The sequence below is a fragment of the Mastacembelus armatus genome, chromosome 12 (genome assembly GCF_900324485.2).
Source record: "Mastacembelus armatus chromosome 12, fMasArm1.2, whole genome shotgun sequence".
Classification (NCBI taxonomy): domain Eukaryota; kingdom Metazoa; phylum Chordata; class Actinopteri; order Synbranchiformes; family Mastacembelidae; genus Mastacembelus; species Mastacembelus armatus.
The window spans coordinates 7,642,601-7,666,483 of NC_046644.1; the positions used below are offsets into that span (position 1 = coordinate 7,642,601).

The window sequence follows — 23,883 nt, forward strand, 5'->3', positions numbered from 1 at the left end:
TAATTTTCTGGATTCATAATGTAATTATCTACATGCTTTTTAGTGGATAAAAATGAGCTTTGTCTTTTATATGCTATGACCAAATGAAGGTGGCAATAGGGACATCAGTATAACTATCAATTTAACTTCTCTTTCGGTATTGTAAACACTGTAATTAGAATTTCTGTGGTTGACATGCAGTAATCACTGACAAATATTCAGGCTACATATTTTGGATGCAGTAATGTGATCAGAGTTTCTTTTGCATTTTTGAAGTATTTAATAATGTGTACACTGTAGGCAATGGGTCAGAGCTATCAAGTTGTGCAGCTGGTATGGGTGTGAAAGAATGACATGGCCTTAGAGGACAGAATTGACCTGTCATCTAATTACTGTGCTGTCTTTCCAAAGAATCCTAATTACAGAAATCTTAGCAACAGCATGGTGTTAATTCTGCAAGTTGCCACTCAGAGAAGGTCAGTTAAAACAACACTCTCACACTTCTGCATGTTGCAGAGAAGTGTACTTTTTTAGTAACCTCAGATAGAAGTATAGGATTTAGTGGGTGCTGAAGTATTCTAAACTCACTGTTTTCTTGCACTGCTATTATAGCAATATTTTGTTGAATAAAAGAAGCTTTCTGGACCTTCATAAAAATAGAATTTAAATACATTTAAAGAAGAATAAGTCAAAATTTATTAGTGTTTACTACTTCCTTTAATTAAATGTGAACTAATTTGACAGTTGATCAAAGACAGTTCTCGCTTTTAGTTCTGAATAAACGCCATTTTTCTTACTGTCTAGTGCCTTAATTTTTGATAAAAGATAAAGCCATGTACATGAGGAGGAAAGATTAGATGAGATTTCTACACTTTGTGATGGTTTAATGTTTAATTTTGGTTGCTTTTCATGACAAAGACAGATCAGTGTGTGGTATATTTGCTGATTGGTAACCAAAATAACTTATTCTACAGTTTTCTCTTGCCATGGTGCAGGCATTCAGGCATTTGAAGCTGAGGATACTGTCTTATACATACGTAACCCTAAGGATAGCTACTTAGGCAGTGGTTTATCCATGAGTAGGAGCAGCTGAACAAAAGTTCCACTTCTCAGGGATGTTCCCCAGAGGACACCTCAGTGGACAGGATGAACCATACAATTCAGAGCTACATTCCCTCTCATCCAAGAGGGGAGACCAGCAGAAGAGATCACACAGCCCCAAAGTGGGGCAAGGCTTGTGCAGAACATTACAGAAATGCCTACAGGGGCCAGAGGATACCTCTGTTCATGATCTGTCATCATTAGATGCTGCTAGCAGCAAAGCTGACCTCACAACATCTGGGGAAAACAGCAGTTCTGATTGCCAGGATGGCATTGGGGTTCTGGAGGATGTTATGCACAGTATCACTGAAAGGACCAACGATGAAGGAGAGAAGAAGAAGGTGGAGGATGAAGATGCAGAACAAAGCTCTAGTAACATAGTGGAACATATCCTGAAAGAGCTGAAAGGCATCAACAAAATTCAGGAGGAAATTTCTGACTTGAGGCAGTATCTAACGTCTGTAAGAGGCTCAGTGGATGAAGTGTCCTCTTGTGTTGATGCAGTGCTTAGTGAAATAGGTGAGCTGTACTCTGAAGCTTCAGCTGCACCTCACCATAGGCCTGGTTCTCAAACACCCCCAAAACGGCAACGAAGCCTGGGTAGACAAAACGCCATCACATCTGTGCATGGGAGAGACACCAGTCCATTGTTGAATTTCAGAGATTGTGGAAAAGATTCAAGATGTGTACCATCTAACAGATCAACCCATCAGTGGCATGATGAGGGAGTCGCTCTTCAGTCAGACCAGCAAACAGACCGAGAGAACCAAGAGCAGAATTCAAGCATGCAGATGTTACATACTACAAACACTGACCTCTGCTACCTGGAGCTTCATTGTGGCCAAGACTACCAAAGCAACAGTTCGTTGTCATCTTGTCACAGTTCCAACTGTCCAGAAACAGGCTTTCTTTCTGGTGACACAGAGTATAACAGGTGGCCTTCTGTTCATATGAAGCACAGTATAAGCAGAGAAGAAGGTTGGAGTGAGGAGGACATGTGCTCTTGTGCAAATGGTGGAGAAGAATTAGAGAACTGTCCAGATGTGTGGGATAGGTATGCCACAGAGGAGACGCAAAGCAGCACACCGGGTCATTCTTTACACAATAGCTCTGAGCATCTCTCACTGCTGTTTGGACTCCATTACAACTCTCCTTCCAGTTCTTGCAGCATGGTGGATTGGAGTCCCCCCACTAAACAAACTGATGAAGAAAACCTGGAATGTGACTGTGCTGCAAACTGCCCATACTCCCGTAGTTCAGGTTATCACACCATGGATGTCTGTGCCAATGAACTGGACAGTGGGCCCTCCAGGAGCCTGAGTTGCTCCACAGTGTTGTTGACAGACTGTGAGGATAGCTACATGGAGCCACATTCACCCTGTGATGATTGTCCATCATCTGGTGACACTCTTGATCTGGGGTCTGCTGAGAGTTTGGACAAGGAGTGGACAGATCACAGCATCTCCAGAGATGAAGCAGAAGACGTTTCTGAAAATAATTCTCAGGGCACACCCAATACCCCCAAAGTAGGTTTCGATGCAACAAATTTTGGCAAGGCTGTGATCTCTTTTGGGTCAGCTTTGAAAGGGGCTTTAAAAGTTTTGGAAGTGTCCAACCCTGAAGATGTGAAAGATGATAGTGCTTCTGAGGCATCTCCATCCCCTATTAGGCAAGGCATTGAACCCACAGAAGAGCACAGTAGTACAGAGACTGCAGAGGCTGAAGTTAGTCTAATGGAGAGTCACACTCAATCTGGCACTCCAAAAGAGAAAAGTGAGGCTTCGGTCTTCATGGCTTCTGATGAGACCTCTGAGAACTTGTCATGCCATCTTCAAGCATCCCCCCATGAAACAAATCACTCTTCCTGCACTTCTACTGAGTATCACTCTATAGAGATTTCAAGTGATAAAGAAGGTCCAACTGATGAACAGCTGTCCAACTTTGACCAATCACTAGACCCTTCTCCAGCAACACAGGGTGAAAGCCCACTGGTTCCAGTTCTTAATACAGATGAGGGGTGGTTAAGTCCAATTAGGGAGAACCACATACTGGATGAGGTTGGCCAAACGAAGCCTACTGATCCCAGTCACAGAGAACGCATTGCTAATTTCCAGCGCATTCTGAGGGAAAAGAGGCAATCCCGTCATAGGCACTCCAAGTCTTCTCAGGGGTCCCTGGGGTCCCATGGCTCTCAAGGGTCTCAGTCTCAAGATGAGTTCATCATAGGTATTTTTTTAGAATATTTCTCTTTAATTACATGCAATTGCAATAATAATAATTAAGTAATCCTGAATTAGAGAATGATCTAAGTAAATGTATGTCTGTAGCATTAGAACTAAATAAATATAGAATTATTATAATTTATAAATACTTCTTGATCTTTAATTGTCAGTAATTAATCATCATTAAATCATTAATTATGTTCCCTTTCTATAAATCACTTACAAATATGCTCAAGTTAGTTTGCTGCTCCAGCTACTCCAAAGGGTTTCTAATGCTTGTGATTTTTTTTTTCCCCCTTTGCAGAGTTTGGGAGAGACGATAACCAGGTTACTTATATATCAATTGCTCCATATTAAAGCTATAATTTTTCTGTTGAATGTGATTGCTGTTGGATAATTGTTAAAATTTCCCCATTACCTGTCTTGCTTATTCTCTGTAAATAATGTCTGTGTACACTCCAAATCATTATGCGCTACATGCAAATAATCCAGATTCTAAAATGGGTAAATATGTAATATATATTTAAACCTTCATTTTGTCATTCAACACATGACATTTTTCTCATTGCTTAAGGTATTTTGTTTAATAATATATTAATTATTGTCTTGATTCCTGCTGTAGCTATAAAGCAAGATTCCCTAGTTTGTTTTCGGTTGTTAATGGTAGTGCAGCTGGTTTATGTCTTCTCTAGATGTATTCTTAACACTAAATCAAATACTCATATTGTGACATCAAGCTCCAAAGGGATCCCTACTCTCAACTCCTGTCATTTGGGACAGATGTACAGGTATTGATAAAGGACCTTACAGGAAGAAGTAAAAGAACTTGTGGTCTCTCGTAGTCCCACAGTAACAGCTTCAATTGCTTTCTGGGGGGTTGTACACTATTACACATCTTGTGCACTTTGATGAGTCCAGCAACATTTATTTTAGAATGTGTTTTGAAAATATCATCAGTTTTGTTTGGCTTTGCATGTTCTGTAACAACAGAGAGGTGATGCTCAACCAAATTTAACTTTCCATTACTTCTGTCTTCTCATAAGATACTATATTGTGTTAGTTTTGGTAATCTGTCAGCCTAAATTTTCACACTGGAAACCTTTTAGGTTCGAGATGAAGAACCTAATGCTAGACAGGCCTGGGTCAAACCAGGGTAAGTCACAGATTGATAACACCTGTAAACACTATTTAAATTTTTTTTAATGAGTTATTACTAATGTGTTTTTTGTGACATGATCATGGTCTTCTTTATTCACTTTTATACTATTTTTGTCTGTGCATAGTGGTGGATCCGGTCTGTATGGGATTGACAGCATGCCAGACTTGCGTAAAAAGAAGCCTATCCCCTTGGTCAGCGAGGTGGTCAGTACTAACCTGTTTTTCCTTCCAGCTACATGTCTATATAGATATAAATACAGTCTGTATCATATAGCACCCTGTTTGTGGTGTTCTTTCTTTGTGGGTGTGTGTCTTTATATCTGTGAGAGCACCACAGACGTTGCAGCTATTACTTTATCTTTGAGCTTGGATGACATTGTTATCAACAAATGGACACAAATATGAAGTCAGATTGCTAATTTTTTTCTTCCTCCTCTCTTAAACCCAAAACTATTCCCCCACAACTCTCTTGAATGCATTCACTCTCCTTGGTCAGGCTATGGTAAGTTAATAGAATAGTACAGAATATCAAGTAGGACAAATAAAACAGTAGTTGCCTTAAACATATATAACTGTAGCATGCCGATCTCTTTGATCGCAGACCTCTTGTCTAACAAACATATTTGCATGCATCCTTCTGGTCATGGGTAGTTTTTCTTCCTACTTGATATTATCAATAAAATAAATAATCCAAAAAAAATCCTTCTCCACCTTTTGGTTTATTTTTCTTTATCTGCTAAGTCATTGCAATCACACAAACACATGGGTAGTATACACTACTGACACAGTAACTTTGTCCTGTTATTGTTTTATGTTGTTGACTAGTGTAACATTTTCCTTTTCAGTAAACTCCTCCTCACTCGTTGTGTGTCACTAATAATACTCACATAGGTTTTCTGGTAATCTGGTAAGAATTCATTAAGGGGAAAAGAATTAACCCTACTCACCACCCTTTTAACTACTCTGGTCACCTTTTTAACCATTTTGACCATCATAGTCACAGTAATATGTTGGGGGTGTGGTTGGTTGTGGGTTGTTTATGAGATTAATAAATAGTAACTTTCATTTGTCACCTGTTTAGTCCCTCATTCAAGCCAGGAAGGCAGGGATTGCATCTGCTATGGCTGCTCGGTCCTCAATCAAGGATGAGGAACTGGTGAATATAACGTTTCTATGCTATAGATTGATTACATCATCAGATTATGGATTGATAATATCATCATTTTCACAACAAAGATTGCAATTCCTAAAGTCCCTTATGATATCCAAGTGTCTTTTCACTGAGAAAAATCTCCCCTTCTTTAGAAAAATCACGTGTACAAGAAAACACTGCAGGCCCTCATCTACCCTATATCCTGCACTACACCACATAAGTTTGAAGTGTGGACTGCCACTACACCCACATACTGCTATGAGTGTGAGGGGTTGCTGTGGGGAATTGCACGGCAAGGCATGCGTTGTTCCGAGTGTGGGGTCAAATGCCATGAGAAGTGCCAAGAACTGCTGAATGCTGATTGTCTCCAGCGTGAGTACTGCCCAGACAACTTTTACAGGAAGTGCTCATGAGTAATCTAAAATGGGTTGTCACAAATGGTGTAGACTAGAAAGACACTAAAGTTCGTGAACAGTTTGTTGAATACAGTGGATTTCAGATAGCTTTACCAACTTGTATCCACTGCTACTACTTTTCAGTTGATTTTGCATCTGTATACATTTTTGCTAAACATATAGGTGCTGCGGAAAAGAGCTCTAAGCATGGAGCTGAAGACCGAACTCAAAATATAATCATGGCCATGAAGGACAGAATGAAGATCAGGGAAAGGAACAAACCAGAAATCTTCGAACTTATCAGGGAAGTGTTTGTCATCAGCAAAGCTATCCATGCACAGCAGATGAAGACTATCAAACAGAGTGTTCTGGATGGGACATCAAAGTGGTCAGCCAAGATCACCATCACAGGTATCCCTCTGACAAAAAAACAAAACAAAAATTTAATTGACACAAGTTTCATCCTCAGTATCAGCTGTATCAACTTGTGATTCTTCTATGTGATGATGTGTGTTTTTGTTTTTTCTCAACAATGTGTTAGTTGTCTGTGCCCAAGGACTTCAAGCAAAGGACAAGACAGGATCAAGTGATCCATATGTCACTGTTCAGGTGGGCAAGACCAAGAAGAGAACTAAGACCATTTATGGCAACCTCAATCCTGTCTGGGAAGAGAAATTCCACTTGTAAGTCTCCACATATTTTTGGTTATAAAATGTGTGTAAATGTGAAAATTTTGTTGTTTAATAGTGTCAGTGCCTGTATCCTGTAAAAAAGTAAATCAGTAGGATTAATTACTCAGTTTTTTAAGGTTAAGGCAAGTAAGTTAAAAAAAACAACAACTCAGAACTCTTATTCTTTTATGTTTAATACATTTTTTAGTGAGTGCCACAATTCCTCAGACCGAATCAAGGTGCGTGTGTGGGATGAGGATGATGACATCAAGTCAAGGGTGAAGCAGCGTCTGAAGAGGGAATCTGATGATTTCCTGGGCCAGAGTATTATTGAAGTTCGAACCTTGAGTGGAGAGATGGATGTCTGGTACAACCTGGGTCAGTATGCTGTCTTGTCCTATGTATAGACTTTACAGGATATGAAGAGAGACATAAAACATGTTTTATTTGTGTATTCTAGGTGCTAAACACCTAATAAAATGATTGTAACTCACACACAAATTTACAAACCCAGTTATTCAGATTTGGTAGGCACAGAGCTGCTATGTCTGTTATTTTTTCTCTTTTTTCTTATTTTTCCTTTTTTTCATTTATATAGTCCTGTTAATGGATTTGTTTGCAGTGCTCTTGTCTTAATGAAAGACTGATCTATGTCTCATGAGTCGTACAGTCTCACCATATCTGTGCATTTGTATTTTCTGTTTGGAGTTCTATCTTCAGGCATTTCAGTCAGTGGCTTGTTTGAACCTCATTACCTGCATCTGTTTTGCCTGGAGTTGTTTTATTTGTTTTTTAACACAGGTAATGTGCAACCCCCAAACCTGCATGACAGCACTGGCTTTTCCTGGCAAGCCTATTCTATGAAATTTTAAATGATTTCCATTGTTGTGCCTATTTCAGGAAAAAATAAAAAAATGTTTTTCATGATAATCCCCAGACGTATTCCCTTTAGTATGAAGATATGTTAGGACTTTGATCTCAAAAATATAAATAACTCTCCTTATGATTTATTTAAGGGGAAAATGAAGAAGGTGGGCAGGTCTGATGCATTTTGTTTTCCTTTATGTTATATGGAAGGCCAAGGACCTTTGTGGCATGTGCCTGGCTAAGAGATGGGATGTGCTAGAACAACATGTCCAATTCATGCAGGCTCCACCTCACAACATGACTCCAAGGCTCTGCAGCTAATGTCTTAGTGTTAGATACCAGAGAACATTTGCAGAGGTCTTTTAAAGGATCAGAGCTGTTTTGGTCACACCAGAAGGACCTAGACAAGATTAGGCAGATGATTTTGATGGTGTGGCTGATCAGTGTTAAGTCTTACACTGGAACAGCATGGCACTGAATATGAATGTGTCTATAAATCTGCTGTTGTTTCTCTTTCACTGGGAGACATGAAATGCTCAGTTTAAGATCCTTCTTATAATGGCATTTAAATATCATCAGCTTTTCCTTTAGTTAGCAGGTTCATCAGGAATTAGAAATTAAATGAATGATAAGCAATGTAATATGCTCCAATCATTTTAACCAGCATTTTATTCTCTCTATCTTCTTCAAAGCACCTCTCCCTAGCCCTCCTCACTCTCTCTCTTTCTCCTACTGATGTGTGATTATCAAATAGCAGCACTCCAGTCGGAAATCGACCACTCTGCTGACATGTACAAATTACCCCTAATAATGTGCCTGTCAGTGCAAATAACAGGGGTGAGCCACCAAGCACTCAACCTTTAGAGAAACTCTGGCTCAAGTGTCTTCAGTGATCAGGCACAGATCCACACAGCCCACTGCCATTGTCTCCCTCACTATCCGCTGGAGGACTTCTATTAGCATGGTTGGCGCTGTGCTGCCTTCAAACTGGAAAAACAGACCCCCTACAATAGAACTGCCATGTTACTGTTATGGTCTGTAATTAGAGTTGTGTTAACAGGCTTGCTTTCATGTGCTTCTGTGTCACAGATTTGGGTTAGAGTTATGAATCAATAATTTGCGGATGTAAGCATTTATGTGGCTGTGTAACTGCATGACTGTATTCGTGTTAAATTACAGAGAAGAGAACAGACAAGTCGGCCGTGTCAGGTGCCATTCGCCTCCAAATCAATGTGGAGATCAAGGGAGAGGAGAAAGTGGCTCCATATCATGTGCAGTACACCTGTTTGCATGAGGTAACTGATTCTACAGAAAACATTAGTTGTGTTTGCCCAAAGGTTTTAACCCTTCATTATCCTCAACAGACGTGTAGACAACTGGTTTGTATCTATATAAGCCACTGTCACTTTGACATATTTTTCTCTCTTGTTTTCCCTGTTCCTTCCCACAGATGGTATTAACACTTAAGATTTCTGTCCATTACAGAACCTGTTTCACCATTCCACCGATGTGCTTGGCCAAGGTGTGGTGAAAATTCCAGAGGCTCGAGGAGACGATGGGTGGAAAGTCTACTTTGATGATGTGGCACAGGAAGTAGTGGATGAGTTTGCCATGCGATATGGGATTGAGTCAATCTACCAAGCCATGACGTGAGTCTGAAATGTCATATGGACATAAACACTGTCTTTCTATCACTCCTTTTCTTGTTTGTCATCTCTTCATCCCTTCTCTTCTGTGGCCTCTGTTTTAGCCTTTTGCTTCTCATACCAAAGTGCTTCTCAGCACTGTTGTCATTCCCTGCTGGCCTCAAAATGAAGGAAAATCAATTTTAAATGGGCAAAAGATTGATTTGTGTCCATGAAATGTCATGCTTCATACAGATGCCTGTTAGTTCGGCCCATCATTTACAGAAAGCACACTACAGTGGGCCATTCTTTAGTCTAAACATGCAAGCTTTCTGATGGTCAGATCAAAAGACCATTCCTGAAAAGGATCATTAGGTGAATATTAGACCCTTGAGAGGACACTGGCTGACCATATAAAGGCACAGCTAATTCATTCTGTACACCCAGATTACTTTGCACACTCCTTCCCTATGAAAATAAAATGCTTTCTAAGTTTGATCAGGTACAAAAGGAGGAAGAGAGACTCTGCTGCACAGATCTTTACCAAGCTTTGTTTGTGCTGCTTTTTTACAGGCATTTTGCCTGTCTGTCATCAAAGTACATGTGCCCTGGGGTTCCTGCAGTGATGAGCACCCTGTTGGCCAATATCAATGCCTTCTACGCCCACACAACCGCCTCCACCAATGTGTCCGCCTCCGACCGCTTTGCTGCCTCCAATTTTGGGGTTTGTATTACTGTATTATATGTCTTGTCTCTTCCATTTACAGTACTGCACATCTAAATATTTCCTTATTTTTTAATTTTCTTCACCATACAGAAAGAGCGCTTTGTTAAGCTGTTAGACCAGCTCCACAACTCCTTGCGCATTGACCTTTCAACTTACAGGGTAAGTTTGTGATTGTACTTAAAACTATTACTGCCATGAATTTGTGTTCTCAAAGGTTATGTATTGTTGCCTGCACACTGCCATACTGCTTCTGCAGTGCTGATAATGTTTATTTATAGCTTGTTTTCATAAATTTAAGTCATGTTAATCAATTTTTACAAGCAGAAACCTGTTGATGTCAAATATTTGTCAGATCCACAGTGACTTTCTTTCTCATATGTCTGACTTGCCCTATACAAACAGACTGGCCCTATGCAATTGCAAGAAAACGTAATGGCACTGTTTGCAGTTTTGTGGTTTTCTGCATAAATTGGTCACAACATGTGACTTGATCTTCACCAAAGTCACAAATATCAGCAAACACAAAATGTTTGAGATGATAACAGCCATGACTTTTCATGTCTTTAGAACAACTTCCCTGCCAGCAGCAAGGATCGCCTACAGGACTTGAAATCCACTGTCGACCTTCTCACCAGCATCACCTTCTTCAGGATGAAGGTAGCTCACAGTGTTTCATGTGTTGTCCCCACCTGAGTATTAAGAGAATTCATTTTTTCATCTTGTTTATGACTGGAATATGCCAATTTCTGCTTTGATATTATCTACTGCCATGTGGTGTTCAGGTCCAGGAATTACAGTCTCCGCCTAGAGCCAGCCAAGTTGTGAGGGACTGTGTCAAGGCATGTCTCAACTCTACATACGACTACATCTTCAATAACTGCCATGAGCTGTACAGCAGACAGTACCAGCCTGTGGACACAGTGAGTCACATAATTATCCAACTGTACAAACCAGCTTGAACCTGTGTAAGCAAACTGAGACGGGGGGGAATATCCGTGGTGGTGTCTAGTTAGCTGTACAAACAACTTCCTCTAGCCTGACTGCGAGGCATTACTGTGATTCTGTGTCCACTATAAGAAACATAAAGCTAACTGACTGTTTTCTCTTCTAATCCAGACCAAGGAAGAGCTTCCTTTAGAGGAACAGGGTCCAAGTATTAAGAACTTAGACTTCTGGCCTAAGCTCATCATGCTTATCGTCTCCATCATCGAAGAGGACAGAAACTCCTACACACCTGTGCTCAACCAGTTAGTGATTGGAAAAAACTTCTGTCTTTATCTGTTTAATCAGTGGGAACATATATACGGCTTGGACTCTGAGAGTCAGAGGAGTTTAATTATTTAGTTCAACTAAACTAGTTGAACTAACTAAGTCAGTCATGATAGGCTGGCATATTTTTCCTCTTCCTGTTGGTCTCATAATTTAGTAGAATTCACATTTTTATTTTAATTATTCATAGGTTTGTAAAAAATAATCACTCTTTCCACCAGGTTTCCTCAAGAACTGAATGTAGGAAAGGTGTCAGCAGATGTCATGTGGACGCTGTTTGCCCAAGACATGAAATATGCTCTGGAAGGTAAGTCTTCATGTACCTGTTTTCCAGATATCTTGCTTTGCTGTATAAATAAAAGAGAAATTTTAAAAAATGATCTCTTCAAGAGAAAGGTGTTTCTATTTAGCTTCTTCCACAGCTTTTTTTCTCAGCTGCACTACAGCACTTCCCGTCCCCAGTGGCAGACAGCTTTAATGCCAACCCTGATCCTCAAGATGTTATACACAGACTATAACTGTGAAATATATCTTTCGCAGAAGAAAGTAGCTGCCTCTTCATTTTAATTTTGCATTAACATAAAAAATGATGGAAAACATGTCAGACATGCATCGAGTCCTAGCAGATTTTGCTCTATCAGTGCACCTTGAGAGTAGTTGTAATAGTTTTTAGTAGGTCATGTTGAACTACCTAGTTTTGAGGTGAATTATATTATTCTACTTTCAAACATTTTTACGTAACTTGAGCCCATTTATCTTAAGATGATGTTAGGTATTAGGTGTTCAGTAAGCAAAGAAGGGTATATTCAAAGTGCATGATTACATGTATTTATATCATGTTATACTTCACTGTTATTACATGATCTCATTGCAGTTATTGTTCTTGTATATGAGCTTACAATTATATCTAAACTTGTGTAATCGATGATCGATGATCCCCTGACTTGTACTGTCCCTTAACTCTCAAGCTTTGATTAATCCTATTATAGTATGTGTGTGTCTTGCCTGGTCTTCATTTATTGGAAGGAGGGGGCAAGACAAGTAACAAAGATGTCAGTGGGGGTTAAGATCCTTTCCACCTCGATGACACAAAGTCATCAGAAACGTCACAGACTCTTCATGTCTTTGTATCTGCAGAGCATGAGAAGCACAGACTTTGTAAGAGCACCGACTACATGAACCTGCACTTTAAGGTCAAGTGGCTCTACAATGAATATGTCAAGGAGCTACCAAACTTTAAGGGTGTTGTTCCTGACTACCCATCGTAAGTGCATGTGATGTGTTCAGTCATGGGTATGGCAATATTAAAATTGGTTTAAGATACAATGCCAGTAAAACTTTATAAAACTCAAAAAAATATATTTTTTTAACATGCTTAAAACTGCTAATCTTTATTTTCCTTGTAGATGGTTCCTACAGTTTGTGCTGCAATGGTTGGATGAAAATGAGGATGTATCTATGGAGTTCATGCATGGAGCACTGGAGAGAGACAAAAAAGATGGAGTAAGCAAATTAAGAGGACATTTGATGAAGTGTAACTTCTGCCAACATAGTATTGTTTTGGTAGACACTTGAAATAAAAATGACTCCAGCCCACCTTTATAGCCACACACATTTTAAATACATGCATTATGAATGTGAATAACAAAGGCGTGTTTATGTTTTTTTTGTGTGCGTGTGTTTTTTTTCTACTTGCCTCCTATGTCATCCCAGTTCCAACAAACATCTGAGCATGCTCTGTTCTCCTGCTCTGTGGTGGACATTTTCACCCAGCTGAACCAGAGCTTTGAGATCATTAAGAAACTAGAATGTCCTGACCCTAACGTCATGGCTCAGTACAGTCGCCGGTTCTCCAAGGTAACGCACAATGAATGATGAAATTAAACCTGCTCTCATGTTGTTACTGTGTTTGATGAGTAACAGACTATATGAAACCCGGTCTGGATATGGGACTAAAACTCAGTGCTCATTTTGACTATATGTATTTTATTCTAATGCCAGATAACACATATGAGGGAGACAGGACAGCTACAGCATTGCCTAGAAGTCTTTGTGCAGGACGTTTGATACTTTCTCATTAAAAAGAAATATTGAATTGGGTTTAATACCCTCCTCCTTGGGGACAGAAGGACTGCAGATTTTTATGTTTTGGGATTTGTTTTCCTGCAAGGCAGAGAATATATTATTTGACAACTGGGAATGTTTCTAATATTCATTCAAGATTATATTTCAGACATGCTCCCCTATGGTGTAATATATTCCACTCTGTAAATGCTTGGAATAGTTTTATTGGAAATAAATAATTGGATTTTAAACTGTCTGGAATAACTATATCCCTTGTTCCATGTTTTAATGTCTCTGTTCATCTTCATTTTTACAGACTATTGCTAAAGTCCTTTTGCAGTACAGTTCCATTCTGACCAAGAATTTTCCATCATACATTGAGAAGGAGAAGATTGTAAGTTGTCAATTGTGTTTAATGTTAGATCATTTTAAAATCAAAACCATGATGTTGAAAATGTATGATTGTTCTCTGCTGTGGACCATACAAAATGATTAATACAGCACTACCAATGGGTCCATTATTACAAGGTTAACTGCACTTTAATTGCTTTGTAATGTTTAGATGAATAATTAACTATATCATAACTAATATGTGTATTTTGTGTGTGAAACAAATACTTTATCTCCTCTTTCTGTGTCCTCTTGTAGCCCTGTGTTCTGATGAATAATGTGCAGCAGTTACGAATCCAGCTGGAGAAGATGTTTGAGTCAATGGGCGCCAAGCAGGTAAGTTGGAAAATTAATGTGTGGATGCGAAGGAAGGAAAATGTATTTAATGTCCCATGTTGTCATAATGAATGGGGAAAATGTCAAGTATGATACTGTTAATGTCACTGAGAAAAACAGACTAGACAACTAGATGTTCACATTCTTCAGTTGTATTTGTGTGTTTCCTGTGTATCAGATTGCAACAGAGGAAGCACGGGTATGTCCAGCAGTTGTAGTGGGGAGACCTTGTAAAGTAGATGAGTGGTAGTGTCAGATTTGAATGCTTACTTTAATACTTTATTCTGTATTGCATATAATGTACTGCATATATTATGCTATTTATATTTGCTATTCTTTTATGCTATATTTCCACAAGGTTTTTTAGAAAGGTCTATACGCTATTCCACTGTCTGATGTGATGCTGTCAGCTAAAGTAGATTAGTACTGCCTAACACTGAAATTAGTCCACTCACTAATAGACTAGTGAATTTTGAGACAGAGAAATTATTTATGTCCTCTGTGTTTGTGTCCTAACTATAGTTACAGTTAACGGTCAATAGCTTCTCTGTCAGCTCTGAGCTCACTCTCCCTTGAACCCCTGCTATGCTTTAATGCTTTATCATTTATTGTAGCTGTGGTGAAGTAGTTGTAGTGGTGTTTGATTGGTTGTAGGACTATACTGTAGCTGTTGATCACTGCAGCTAAAGTCTCAACCACTGTGTCGCTTTACAATTAAAGCAAAATGAATTGTTGGAAGACGATGAGGAGGAAGAGGCAGGAAGGAATGAGGTAGGTCTCCATCAAAGCTGGATCAAGGCCAAAACAGGCACACGTTTGTGCATGTGAACCTATATCTTTAAATACTTATAGTATTCCACTATATTGATAAGTTTCCTCTTCCTCTGGTTTGGACAGCAGGTCATAACTGAGGATGAGGAAGCAAAGGCTCCGGTGGGTCCTGTTCATTGTAGCAGTGTAGAATGTAACTAGCTGGCAGTAAAACCCGGTGTAATGTTTTGCTATTAGTTTGTGTATTATTCACATTGTGGCCCAATATTATTGAGTGCTATGCTTATGGATAATTAGGCATCCATCATTATGTCTTAAAAAAGAAACAGCAGATATATCAAAGAGCGTCTCAGTCTTTATTTTTGCAAGTACATTAATGGCCCCAGAGACTAGCTGCACTGCACCTGAGTACACTGCATTGACAAGTAATCACATTTTGTGTGTAAGAGCAAGTCGTACTTACTTTCATTGCACTCCATCACATAATGCAACTCTATCAATAGTATGCCAAGATCTTTGAAAACACTGTGACACAAATGCCCTCAGAAACACTATGGATTGATGATCAACAGCAGTGTAAGAGCAATTCATGGTGGAATTTTCCTTCTGTTGCCAGTTGCACATGCAACAACATTTGAGTTGGAGTTCATACCTTTTCTTTTCTCTTGGAATGCTTGAACCTGGATGATCTGACCCTTTATTGTTGAGGTTTATGGTTTGCAAACAATATATTCTATATACATCTTAGCAGATTAGTTAAATGTGTGTAGAGTGTGTTGCTTCTCAAAATAGAGAGAAGGCAAAAGAAAGCAAAAAAATGGGATTTAATGATGAAGGATTGGGTAACACTGTGGTATGTATATATTTTGGAGTTTTTCTACATTATAATTATCGAGTTTTTTTTTTTTTAGTCAAAGTTTGTAGAATTTCCTCCTCAAGCAGTCTCTTCCAGTTGAGGTAATACCATGTCAGTAAGAGAGAAATTCTGCACTGCAAAAGCAGAAATCAGTGACTATATATGTGTAGATCTCTTAAAACAGGTCTCAATAAATCTAAATCAAGTTGTAACTCAGATTTGACCAAATATGCAGTTACTGTGTTTTGCCTCTGCATGCCATGATCGACAACAAAAAAATATTTTTTGGGAAGAAGGGTGTCCCAGTCATGTTTTTCCCTTCTCTTCTAGCACAACAACAGAATGCCAGCATGGCAGGCAAGTTCACTGTATATGCATACATGTTTTGTGATACATGACTGCATATACTCATGTGTTCATCTCACTGCTTTTTAAAGTAATTTATTGCTTATATGGTTTTAGAAATAACACTAGTGAGCTCACTACAAAGAGCTTAAAGAGTCTTGTTGAATGTAGCTGTGGTAAGAGTGGCAGGGAGACCTAAACTAATTGTCATCTTTTCATTGTCACTGCTAGTTTGAGGAGAGTGAGGAGGATGAGGAGGAAGTAGGGGAGGAATGGGAGAAAACTGTTGCTGAGGTTTGTTGTAGTCTGAAATGATTTGATCCTGTCACATTGTGCTTGGAGTCCAAGTCACTTGTGTGTTGTTTACCTACCTACTCCCAGCAACATCACAGTCGGAGTGGAGTTTGTGTGCAGTTGTTAGTTGTTATTGTCACCTGGTTTCCACCTCGAACTTTCACCTTCATTCAGTGGAATTCTCCTTGAATGGTCACTCGTTTTCCCTTAACCAACTCTTATTTCTGAATTTTCTGTTTTACCGTTTATTTAATTACTATTTTCTTTTTCATTTCTTTTGTTTGCAATAGACTGACAAGGAGAAGGTGGGTATGTTGTTAAAAATGCAGAGTATTTTTGGTATTCTTGAAATTTTTAATTTAAAAGTCTTTTACAGTGAAACCTGGTGTTGGAACATTTTCTAGCCTTTATTTTAGCCTGATCATTAAGTGGGTGAACAGAATAGGACAGTTTCATTTTTAATCAGTATTTTTAAAATATCTCCAATCAATCCTACCACACAAAGATGGATGCTCCCGTTGTTACATACTGCCACGGTACTTTGTGTAATGGCCATTCATTGTCTGTAGTTTTCTACTTAATATAAAAAATACATTCCTAGTGGGCAGAAAGAGTTCACTGGGGTTGTACCATGTTACAAATGTTGGTGAAAAAGGTTTTGAAGAAAACAAGGCATACAGACACATTTATATCAATATCCCCATGCACACAGAAATACTTGCAGGCAAAACAAAACATATACATTACAAACACAGCACAATCCATCTCTAGCTGCCTTTTCTTCCCCTCAAGCCTTCCCTTTGTGCTGTATAGCAGAAACTTCTGTCCTCACTAATGGTGCCCTCACAGGCCATGAATCAAAAGGCCACTGGATCATTGACTTAATGAGCCACACCATGGCTTCATCCATACAGCTCCCCTCCAGGCACTGCTTATTCAGATGATACCACAGTATACCTGGGTTAAGTTTACTGGATGTAAATCACAGATCGCTCCTGTTTGTTACCTCATCCTGTGCGTGTGAGACTCACCACACATCTATTGCGATAAATATATACTTTCTTTTATATACATTCTTTCCCACTGTGGTCCCTTTGAATGTTTGAATTTTAATTATGAGAATGAAGCCTGAATTACAATGTCTGACTCTCATCCATCCATCCATCATCTCTACCCCCTTATCCCTAACCAGGGTCACAGGGATCTGCTGGAGCCTGTCCCAGCTCTCTTTGGGTGAAAGGCAGGGGTCCACCCTGGACAGGTCACCAGTCCATCACAGGGCCACATAGAGACAAACAACCTCACACACTCACACTCACTCCTATGGGCAATTTAGAGTCACCAATCAACCTGATATACATGTTTTCATCCCTTTGACGTATTAGGACAAGATATGAAGCTTGACAGACAGACTTGACTGATGTGCTTTTTTCGTAATAGCATGATGTAACCCGACTTCTAGTCATTTTAGCTTCTGGTTTTTGCAGTGAAATGCAACTTTAAGAGGTTCAGGTGTATTTTTAGAATATTTTAACCAAAAGCTGAAAATATAAAATGAAACTCCTGTTAAAGATTTAAATGTTCTCCATTTTTGAAGAAAAGGTTGGCACACACTTTGCATTTTGCAACTTTGTGAAAGCTTTTAGAAAGTTTTTTTTTTTTTTTTTATGTCTGCAATGTTCTTTTCTGCTGCTGTATGTGCAATAAGTGGGCCTCAAATTCAGACTAAAACCCTCCTGGGCTTCTCTCTGCCTGTCTTTCTGCAGATGGATACTGAGGCCAGTGACTTATTAAATGACCTGCAGGTGAAGCTGAACAATGTGCTGGATGAGCTCAGCAGTACATTTGGAAACAGGTACAGATGTAGAGCACACACACACACACACATACACACACACACACACACACAAATAAAGTTCATTTAGGGACCTCATGTGCTTTCATGATGACTGATCTTTTTGTTTCTTTCCAGTTTTCAGAGCCATATCAATGAATGCATGCGACAGATGGCATCTCTGTTGTACCAGATCAAAGGGCCGCTCAATGATAACACCAAAAACCAGGTGGAGGCTGACTCTGACAACATGTTACGGCCGCTAATGGATTTCCTGGATGGAAAGTAAGTGCATTAATTAATATCTGAGGATGAGGTTGTTCTTCCCTTTCACAATCTAACTACAGCGCTGTTTATTAAACAAGTTTTCTTCAATGTAATGTGCGTTTACACACCAAATTAAGGTCACACAAAGACTGAATCATCTGGCAGAAATTATTTGGTACAAATCTTACTAGCTATTTTTCAACAGTACCATCTCCAATTGGGGGTTAACACACTCTAACACACCCACTTTCTATGGTCCAAGCATCTCATTAACATGTGAATTAATTTGTTGTTTGCGTTTTCAGGCTTACACTGTTTGCGACTGTATGTGAGAAGACTGTATTAAAGCGTGTGCTCAAGGAACTGTGGAGGATCGTAATGAGTAGCCTGGAGAAGACCATTGTCCTGCCACAGGGCAACGATACCTTTGTAAGTCTAATGCTTGTTTGCTTCAGCATTTGTTGATACTACAGATTGATTTGCCTTTTAAATGCAGAAAAGCAAAACAAAGCAGCAGCTCAGTTTTTTTTTTCTTTTTTCAGGGAGCACATATCCTTTCAGCTGCCAAAGAACTGGGTCAGCTCTCCAAACTTAAGGTATCATAATGTCCTCCATGTTAAATGCTCTGCTGGAGCTCAGTGTTACCAGACTGAAGAAGTGACTAATAAAATGACTTACTGAGAGCAACTGTGTCTATTCTATCTCGTCATCTTGGTTGTACAGGATCACATGGCAGGGGAGGCTAAAAGCCTGTCTCCCAGGCAGTGTGCTGTCATGGATGTGGCACTGGACACTATCAAGGTCAGTTTATACTGTGGGTATGGTTTCATTAGGGTGGAGGGCAGATGGGTCAAATGAGCTATTCATTCATTAAACAGGTATTCTGAAACACTATGTAAGCAAGTATTTATGGAGAGGTTAAAATGGATAAAATTAGGGTTGAACTTCACAAAGCACCTCTTATAAAGGAATTATATGAGTAAGCAAATTAGCCAGATAATTCTGTAAAAATTCAAGAATGACTCTAGATGTTTTCAACCTGAATCTTATGGATACCTTGACAGTTTTTATTATCATAATGATAAACGTCACTGAAAAGCTCGGCAAAAATTCTCTAGGCCACGAGCCTTATTTTCCTGACTAGTTTCTGGCTCCTGCATGAATGTGTTTATATGACAACGAACACTGCTTTACCAAGTGAAACACCCACTTCCAAAATCGTCTTTTGTTGTTTCCTTCACAGCAATACTTCCATGCAGGAGGGAACGGGCTGAAGAAGGCGTTCCTGGAGAAGAGTCCTGAGCTGTCCTCGCTACGCCACGCTCTGTCCCTCTACACGCAGACCACAGACACACTCATCAAGACCTTTGTGACCACCCAACACGCACAAGGTAGTTCAGACTACTGCATTAAGTGCAGAGGAATAAAGCTCTTCTTGTAATAGACCAGGAGAGGGCACCAACTGACCAGTGGCACACTGGATATTTTCTACCAGATTTGCACCTGTATTTTGTGTATTTAAAATGTTCTTGATGCTGGAATTTGTTGACCTGTTATTGCTGTCTTCTCTTTATCTCCTGTGCTGCCTTTGTGCCAGTGAACAATGGAAAGGGTATTAGGTTAACTCCCAATGAAAAAATACAGCCCAGCAGGGGTAGGTTTCATTGAAATCATCTGCCAGCCTTCCTCTCCTTCCGTACCCACTCTTCCTTTGCACATTTTGTCCCTGTGAGCCCTTAAAGTGGAAAATTCAGCACAGCTTTCCAAACCATCTTTTATCCGTACTAATTGCATTGTGAAGTAAAATTTCTTTTTTTTAATGTATTTTTCATTTAATTATTGTGCCAAATGAAAGCTCACTGATGTGTCTGGGTGTGCATCCATTTAGGTTCAGGTGTGGACAAGCCCATAGGTGAGGTGTCTATCCAGATTGAGCTGTACACTCATCCTGGGAGTGGCGAGCGGAAAGTTACTGTCAAAGGTTGGTTTAGGTTTTGAGAAAATTTTGCATTGTCAGCAACATTTACTTATCTTATTACATGATCCATCACCTCTGTGTATGTGTTTGCACGTCTTACTTCAGTTGTGGGAGCCAGTGATTTAAAATGGCAGACATCCGGCATGTTCCGGCCCTTTGTGGAGATCACCATGATCGGTCCTCACCTCAGCGATAAGAAACGCAAATTCCAGACCAAGTCCAAGAACAACAGCTGGTCTCCCAAGTTCAATGAGACCTTCCACTTGTAAGTACTGCAGCTGTTGTACCTACTTTTGTATTTGTTTATACATTAAGAAAGAAAAAACACATTTGTGAAACATTTGTGACATTATCAGTGTTACCATCCTGGTTAATCTGTAATGCTTCCATTGTGGCTCACTGTTAGTCTCTTATACATTTAAGTAAATCTAGAGCCAATAATCTGGTTTTTATTGGGCGGCTGTTCTGTGTTGCTGCTGCTCAAACCTAAAGGATGTGCTGTGAAAGAAAATAAGTGGGTAGGGCAGCCTTACGTTTATTAACCTTGAATAACTGAAAGTACAAACCCCTGTGTTCTCTGAACATAGCGCTCTGGGAAACCAGGATGGTTTTGAGTGCTACGAGCTGCAAGTCTGCGTCAAAGACTACTGCTTTGGCCGCGCCGACCGAGTGGTGGGCTTGGCTGTGATACAATTAAGAGACATTATGGAGAAAGGTAACTGTGCCTGCTGGTGCCCCCTGGGTCAGCGCATCCACATGGACGACACTGGCCTCACCGCCATGCGGATCCTCTCCCAGCGCTCCAGCGATGATGTGGCCAAGGAGTTTGTGAGGCTGAAATCAGAAACACGATCAGCCGAGGAGGGGAGATGAGAACTGCAGAGAGAGAAAGCAAGAATGAAAGGTATTCTAATTTCAGAATACATGAAGCATATTCTTTGACAGTCTGCAGAGTATATTTTCTGTAGATGGCCATGTGGACTCTTTCTTAGACCTCTGATGTGTCTTAGCTGCTGTTGACTGTTTGGTGGCACCTTGTTAAGCTCACCAACATCTTGTCATGTTCACCCTCTGGGTATTTCAGACACTCACTGTTTCTCATTTGCATTATTTACAGAGCTACTGTTAAGCACACAACCTTATAGACACCTGTTCCTTCAGCCTTCACCCTCACCAGCTCTTTCGCTAGACAGTGACCCCTAACTTATTTTTTAACCCCCCCCCCCTCATCAGTTGAAAGGGCACATGCCATAGCTTCAAGGGATGATGCCAAGCCCTGCTGGAGGGCCACACACGCTCCCAGACCTTCCCAAAGTCGTTGTGCAATAACCCCAACTAATCCCGTTAAACATGGCCATGTGTTCGATGCCTTACACTCTGCAAACTGTGAATGTGACCTAAAGAAGTTGTTTGAATGCCCTGTTCCTGTAGCTCCACTGTGATGGTCTGACTAAATGTGAAACTACTGTATGGCTTTGTTTGATGTATCACTGACTGATGAGCAGTTGTTGAATGGATTGGAGGAGAAGGTGAGGAAATATTTTACAAGTTATTCATGTATAGTATAGCTAATGTTTCAAGAGAAGGTACTTAAAGTAATAACCATTAATCTTACCCACTAGTATTGAAAGGATTGATCAGTGTGCCTTTACATAGCAAATTTCCATTCTTTTTTTTTTCCCAGGAAAGACAACAGCAGAGTGGTCAAATCAACAATATGACTTAAATCAAAACCTTTTGAAAATGAAAACTGTGTGGACATTTGACTGTGTTGCTTATAGGATCCTGCTTTGGCCATATTTATTTATAAGCTCCAATAATCCTCGGCTCATGTGGCAATTTTATTTATTTTTTATACATTTTATTGTTGCCTGTGCTTTTCAAAGCCCGAAATTTAACATGTTGTTTACTGCTTAAAACAGACATGTTTACCAGAACATTGTTTGACATTTTGCACAGTCTGAATGAGTTGCTTATCTAGCTCTGTCCACCTAAACAGCAGCTTCTGTGCAATATAAGAAATACACCTTCAGAATAAAGTGACCACCTAGAATTTGACTTGTGTCAATGACTAACAAGATAATTGTCTTTTAGAATTGTTTCTTTATAGAAGTATAGGATTACAAGTTGAACTTTCAGGTAACTATATTTTTAACAAACATTTAAAAAAGTGACCTGAACATTTAGACATTTGCTCCTCAGTTGCTGACTTCAGGCTAGAACTGTTTATGGTTTACAAAAATCTTCCTGCTCTGCTTTATTCTACTCTTCTGAGTGGCCTTACTTTGATGAAAAAACAAACTAAAATGTGTATCTTTTTATTTATTTTTTTTTTGTAATGTCTTTGGCTCTCAGCAATGAGGATTGAGCACTTCTTTACCCACAATGATGTCAAATGAGTTTTCAAAGTGATGCCCCTTACTGTTTTGGATTTTTTAATCTATATATACAAACTGTACCTAAGCTGGCGTTTCTTTGTTAGATTTCATGTTTTATAAATGTTTCTCCTAATCCTCCTTTATGGTTTGGAATGATCTCAGTCCCTGTATTGTGAGATATGTTTGAGTGTTATGGATAGAAATAGTAAGCAGTGAGATGTGTGCCAGTATATTTGTCCATATCTTTTAGAAAAGCAATCAAATGTTACACTTAGTGAAAGATACTATAATATGAGAACCTCAGTGTGTGCACATTTCTAAACCGATCACATGCTGTAGAAACTACATAATCAGACTCCTCTTTGTTATTGTGCACTAACTCTTGTAAGTATTTTCTGTTATTGTTTTATGAGGGCAGATGTTTCATAGCCATTCTGTAATATATATGTTCCTTGTGCCATCTTCTTTTATTTCTATATTTTCTAAATCTGTTAACCCTTGTGCTGTCACTAAAGCACTGCAACAGTTAACAAGTACAATTCATCAGCTGCAGTACCTGCATTTTTGTGGTGTTTTTTTTTTGTCACTGAAATGTTGTCATAATGTAAACATTGATTCATAATTTTTATATAAAGTATTTGAGAAATATCTATAAACGTGTCTAAATATATTTTTTTATTTCAATATGACATTTTGTCTTTTCAGTTTGATTTGAAAACTGATTTTATTTATTTTAACTTTATCGTGTAACCCATGAGCCAGGTAATTTCAGCCATGTGAAAACTTTTCTATGAGTGTATTCCTTTTACATTAGGATTGATGAGGCCTGTATTGCACTGTGGAGATTTATTGTCTCACCACCACAAAGTCAGGCTGTGGCAAATTAAATAGAAGTAAATTAATCAAATTTCATCTTCTCACTCAATATCAATAGAATCAATTTGCTCACACAGTAATGGACCTGTAACATACCTCTGTAGGTAAGGTATGTTATTTGTCCATATTTTAGCCATATTTGGCTTCAGAAGTTCAGTCTAAAATATAAAGCTAAAAACCTGGATGTCTTTGAATATTTAAATCACCAATGTGTCATGTTTTTATTTATATTAATCTGTTTTAGTTACTCTAACCAACTGCAATTAGGTGTTCTCCAGTGGAAAACATCAGATCCTGTCTTGTCAAAATGTATGAGACTGGAAGATA

The 23,883-nt window shown here is 39.2% G+C and overlaps 1 protein-coding gene across 5 annotated transcripts in view; it reads left to right on the top strand.

The window, feature by feature from the left end:
• The window catches only part of LOC113124736 (protein unc-13 homolog B), a 54,567-nt gene extending 31,778 nt beyond the window's left edge, over positions 1-22,789 (top strand). The window contains exons 11-41 of one of the 5 annotated variants that reach the window (XM_026297818.1): positions 4,409-4,455; positions 4,586-4,664; positions 4,957-4,962; positions 5,542-5,616; positions 5,766-5,985; positions 6,192-6,419; positions 6,550-6,691; positions 6,888-7,057; positions 8,726-8,841; positions 9,032-9,195; positions 9,745-9,895; positions 9,989-10,057; positions 10,466-10,555; positions 10,681-10,818; positions 11,015-11,145; positions 11,389-11,474; positions 12,305-12,431; positions 12,574-12,670; positions 12,881-13,024; positions 13,548-13,625; positions 13,880-13,957; positions 17,990-18,078; positions 18,196-18,342; positions 18,630-18,753; positions 18,867-18,920; positions 19,048-19,125; positions 19,568-19,715; positions 19,922-19,978; positions 20,213-20,305; positions 20,408-20,567; positions 20,890-22,789. In XM_026297818.1, the coding sequence (XP_026153603.1) occupies positions 4,409-4,455; positions 4,586-4,664; positions 4,957-4,962; positions 5,542-5,616; positions 5,766-5,985; positions 6,192-6,419; positions 6,550-6,691; positions 6,888-7,057; positions 8,726-8,841; positions 9,032-9,195; positions 9,745-9,895; positions 9,989-10,057; positions 10,466-10,555; positions 10,681-10,818; positions 11,015-11,145; positions 11,389-11,474; positions 12,305-12,431; positions 12,574-12,670; positions 12,881-13,024; positions 13,548-13,625; positions 13,880-13,957; positions 17,990-18,078; positions 18,196-18,342; positions 18,630-18,753; positions 18,867-18,920; positions 19,048-19,125; positions 19,568-19,715; positions 19,922-19,978; positions 20,213-20,305; positions 20,408-20,567; positions 20,890-21,175 (3,672 nt within the window). In that variant the 3' untranslated portion in view covers positions 21,176-22,789. Of the gene's footprint in view, positions 1-4,408; positions 4,456-4,585; positions 4,665-4,956; positions 4,963-5,541; positions 5,617-5,765; positions 5,986-6,191; positions 6,420-6,549; positions 6,692-6,887; positions 7,058-8,725; positions 8,842-9,031; positions 9,196-9,744; positions 9,896-9,988; positions 10,058-10,465; positions 10,556-10,680; positions 10,819-11,014; positions 11,146-11,388; positions 11,475-12,304; positions 12,432-12,573; positions 12,671-12,880; positions 13,025-13,547; positions 13,626-13,879; positions 13,958-17,989; positions 18,079-18,195; positions 18,343-18,629; positions 18,754-18,866; positions 18,921-19,047; positions 19,126-19,567; positions 19,716-19,921; positions 20,306-20,407; positions 20,568-20,889 lie in introns of those variants that run through there. The other 4 variants (XM_026297820.1, XM_026297819.1, XR_004463186.1 and 1 more) reach the window with 4 other exon arrangements.
• Positions 22,790-23,883: the final 1,094 nt, after the last annotated feature.